Source organism: Cherax quadricarinatus, unplaced genomic scaffold (genome assembly GCF_038502225.1).
Source record: "Cherax quadricarinatus isolate ZL_2023a unplaced genomic scaffold, ASM3850222v1 Contig3820, whole genome shotgun sequence".
Classification (NCBI taxonomy): Eukaryota; Metazoa; Arthropoda; class Malacostraca; order Decapoda; family Parastacidae; genus Cherax; species Cherax quadricarinatus.
In genome coordinates, this window is record NW_027198846.1 from 2,780 (window position 1) to 7,375 (window position 4,596).

Below are 4,596 nucleotides of genomic sequence, written 5' to 3' on the forward strand. Positions count from 1 at the left end.
TAGAGTCAATTCCTTGTTTATGGAATATAACTAAAGGGTTATATTCCAGTGGTATTCAAAATTTTAATTAATATGTTGTTATATTTGCTCTTGCTGTAAAGATTTAATAATTTATCGCATATAATTTACAGTCACCGCATTGAAAGTCTTATATTAAAATAAAAATAGTTTTTGAAGTTGCTACAGTATAACTATTTACACTTAAATGATATTAAACACCCTGGCAGGTTGCGTTTGTAGTAATTTTTGTAGCAGGGACGATGGCCTACCCCGAATCTCGCCCCACCTATAGTCCGCCCAAACCTATATATGGCATCTCTGGTCCTCAGGTGAGTATCATCTAAAAGAAGCAAGATTCTCTGTATAGCTTACAAGGACATACATCCTTAAAACTGCTTGGCACCAACATATCATTAACGTGAAAAATTATCTTGGTTTTGGCCGCGTTGGCGACGTTCTTTTATAGGAAAACACATAACACTGTTATTATTACAGGCTCCTGCTCGGTACGACTTCAACTGGACCGTCAAAGACGACCAGTCAGGTAACGACTACGGTCAACAAGAGTCCCGTGACGGCGACAACACCCATGGCTCTTATCAGGTGCTTCTTCCCGATGGTCGTGTTGAAAATGTAGTCTACACTGTTAACGGTGACTCTGGCTACGTGGCTGAAGTGACTTACCAGAGCCAGGCCCAGTATCCAACACACCAGACCTACACACCGGTTCCTGTTTACGTTTAATTTAACATCCACCCACCAACACTGTTTATTATAACTTTTTCCCCTAAAGATACTTGAATAAATAGCAACTCTGAATTACAACCTTCCTTATCCTGTAGTCTAAATACAAAGTAGTGAAGAAAAAGTTTAAAATACTGAATGAAAGTATTTCTTCTCTAGCCCCAAAATATTCGTCATACCAACGCCACAGATAATAGTAACAAAAATATAAGACATTACCCAACTTGAGTTCCTGTACCTCTTTCAGAAATGATCAAAGGTATCAGAGAAGACATAATGATACCATGCTCCATAACATAACTATAGAAAGAAAACCTAAGTACATATAGATTTTTTTTAATTTGAAAAATTTGGAATATTAAGGTGCAATAACTTCTTCATGACCAAGTATAAGAATTCCAAATAATATATCCTCTATAAAATGCATTATTGAGAACTAAACTCTTGTAAGTGAACATGATAGTTTGATCATTTAGAAAAGGTTGGAGCAGAACAGGCTGACCAAGAGGAAGAATAATTACTAGGTAGACGATACGAGGAAAAAGGTGCGTCCCAGGAAGGGTAGAAGGAGGACTAAGGCAGTTTTGAGTGGAAGAGGACCGAGCATTCAGCAAGCATATATGCATGTAAGATCGGAATGAGTGGAGATAAGTGGTTCTTGACATTATTCTTCCTAGTGGAGTGTAAACAAGTTAACACTTGGAAAGGGACTCAGAGGAACTGATAACCTGGGCTTTATTGATGGAGGTTGGAAATACTATGCCAAGACTCTCAAGGATGGTTCAGTTTGGAAGGTTATTTGATCTGTAATTCAATAGCTGTCCGGCAAGACAGCTATTGAATGAATGAAGATAAATGTGTCTTTTTCTCATAATATAGCTTCGTTAGATATTAGCTCTGGCAAGAGTTTTGAAGAGAAGTTATAGAGCAGCAAAAAAAGTAACAGCATATGGTTTAACAACGTGGGTTGCAGAAGGTGCAGCGCAAGAGATGTCAAGTGATTCGACCATGAGTGAAGACAGAACAGAATAGTTTGCACCATCATCACATGTAAACAAGACTGGCCGCAGGTGCTCGTAAACCACAACACTAACATTGACTTTGCTCTTAAAAAATCTAATAAAAGAGTAGTGTGGGAGATATGCTAACAACGAAAACACCTGGTCAAATTTGCTGAGAGATTCCAAGGGGCTTGATCATTGGGTTCCAGTAATTAGGAACGTTAATGATTTAATTGCATAAAGTCTCCTTGAAGAGTCACAGGAATGAGTGACAATGTTTGCAGACTTTTCCATTCCCATTCACACACCTCTTAACTGGAGTTGATTTTTTTTTCACTTGTCTATGACAAAATCTTACTTTGGACATAATTTGAGTTGCAAACGTGAACAGCAGAGTAAATATGAAGAAATGTCATCTTCATACATTGTCTTAAGAGCATGTCGTCAATAGCCAGTGTCTTATTATGCAGGGTTGTGTAGTTTATCCTTGAACTTAAAAGTACGTGAGATTACTCTCTAAATGTCTATGGTATGTCCCATGCTGCCGTGAACTTTGGTATCTAACCAGTAGTGACCTGAACGATGTGTTAGAAATGAAGTGCTTGAGACAGATACTCGAGAACTGACTACCCATTGCCTCTCAGACCGATGGAACCTATAATTCATGGTAGAGCGTCGTCTTTATGCAGAAGATTACTTAGTAATGAAGACAGTACTGTTCGTGCTTTATTTTGTCAGCCACTTAAAATTCTAAATCTGCGCCATTTAAAAATATATAAACTTCATTATAAACAAGAATAATTTAGCATTAAACATCCTGTATGTATGCCCTACTTGTCTCGATAAAAAAGTTTGAAAGTAATCAAATATCACTAAAAAGATTGACTGGTAAGATTGGTGCCGTCAGAGACTTAGTTACCTGCAGGGAAGTTAACTAACATGAGGTGTCTTCATATTTATTAGATAAACGTTACCTCAACTCTCTTCAGATTACTACATAATGATGTATCATGTTCATGCACGTTGAACATTATGCGAATATTAGTGAAATGTAATTTTTCAGTTTATGCAATGACTACAAAATTGTGACTTCAATAAATGACAAACAATAAACAATTGTATTTACCAAGATTACATATATGTACTATATAAGGGATTGCATAATTTAAAGTTACTAGGTTAGTTGATAATTTAAAGATATTTGGTTGGTTGCTTAATGGTGATTAAAGCTAATCGACTACAATAGTCATTAAGGCAGTACCTAAGTTTTTCACCACCAGACAAGAATAATATAATACCTAAAATAAGAATCAAAATAAACTCTTAGTATATATACACTGAGAGACATGCACCGCTAGGGAAATATCCTCTGCATATTTGGAAAACTCCCATCGTCATGCAAACAATTAATGCATTAATATATTTTTTTTAAATTACTAATATTTTCATAACATTATTTTTTTCTTTCTCTTCTTTTTCTTGTTTTCCTCCTCTTCTTCTTCTTCTTATTATTATTATTAATATTATTATTATTATTATTATTATTATTATTATTATTATTATTATTATATTATTTAATTAATGTTACTAATATTAAAATATTTAAGGACAAAAAATATTTTCTTTATCTTTTTATAATTTTTTAGTACTAGTTGTAATAACAAGAATATTATTGTTGTTATTATAATTGTTATTATTACTAAGAGTGGAAGCTGCACTTTTTGTATTACTGGTCAGTATTCACATTAGCTGCTCAGTAATTTTAATATAAAAGCAAAGTATCTATTATAAGTAATATTAATATTAATTACAATATTATTACAATTTTTTGTGAGAAAATTCAGCAGTTAAAATATAATTATATTGCGGAGCCACACAAGCAACTGTCAAGGTTATGACGTCATGAATTTGGAGTGAAATTTCTTGTATATAAGTTACTGGATTAATGCAGAAGTCTCAGTCTCATCCCACTTAGTCACTAAACATGTTCCTCAAGGTACAGTAATAGTTTTGTCACATTTACCCATTTGTAAAGAATTAATATTTCAGTCTACAGAGTATTATGAAGGTTCACATCTCTTACAATGACAAGGAATAAAATAACAAAGTGCTGATGATTTGCTCATCCTCTCAAGATTTTGTTGGCAAGTCTCTATTTATTTGTACTCATCTGTCTGTTAAACTCAATGTTTTTTTTTTTCGTTAAAATAAATGTAAATAGCTCTATATAAATGAAAAAGATTTTGATAGTTAAAATTACAAACTTCGACAGGTTGCATTAGTGGCACTTTTTGTAGCAGGGACGATGTCCCACCCTCAGTCTCATCCCACCTATACGTCACCTACCCCAACATACGACGTTCCTGGTCCTCAGGTAAATATCGTCCAAATTGGACAAGATTTTCTATATATTTTTGAAGCTATATTTAAAAAAAAGCTTAAGATGAGCATGATAATAAGATGTCATGATTCTGGCTATTTCCAAGAATCTAATATTCAGCACAGAAAACATAACACTTCTTTCTTCTTTTTTCAGGCTCCTGCTCGGTACGATTTCAATTGGACCGTCAAAGATGACCAGTCTGGTAACGACTACGGTCAACAAGAGTCTCGTGACGGCGACAACACCCATGGCTCTTATCACGTGCTTCTTCCCGATGGTCGTGTTGAAACTGTAGTCTACACTGTTAACGGTGACTCTGGCTACGTGGCTGAAGTGACTTACCAGGGCCAGGCCCAGCACCCAACACACCAGACCTACACTCCAGTTCCTGTCTATGGTTAAATGAACAGTGACATTGATATTATATTACATATTACAACTTATTCATGAAAGTTATGTAAATAAATA

At 34.7% G+C, this 4,596-nt stretch overlaps 1 protein-coding gene across 1 annotated transcript; it reads left to right on the plus strand.

The window, feature by feature from the left end:
- Nucleotides 1-231: 231 nt before the first annotated feature.
- LOC138852083 (pro-resilin-like) lies at nucleotides 232-794 on the plus strand. Its single transcript, XM_070081723.1, has 2 exons — nucleotides 232-329; nucleotides 496-794. Exons 1-2 carry the CDS (start codon nucleotides 261-263, stop codon nucleotides 742-744), a joined length of 318 nt encoding a protein of 105 aa, XP_069937824.1. The 5' UTR covers nucleotides 232-260; the 3' UTR covers nucleotides 745-794.
- The last annotated feature ends 3,802 nt before the right edge of the window (nucleotides 795-4,596 follow it).

Bases quoted from the DNA above. Each gene is read 5' to 3' on its own strand.
- LOC138852083 (XM_070081723.1), top strand. From the start codon at position 261: ATGGCCTACCCCGAATCTCGCCCCACCTATAGTCCGCCCAAACCTATA. The intron at 330-495 runs GTGAGTATCATC...TTATTATTACAG, and splicing joins ATGGCATCTCTGGTCCTCAG to GCTCCTGCTCGGTACGACTT.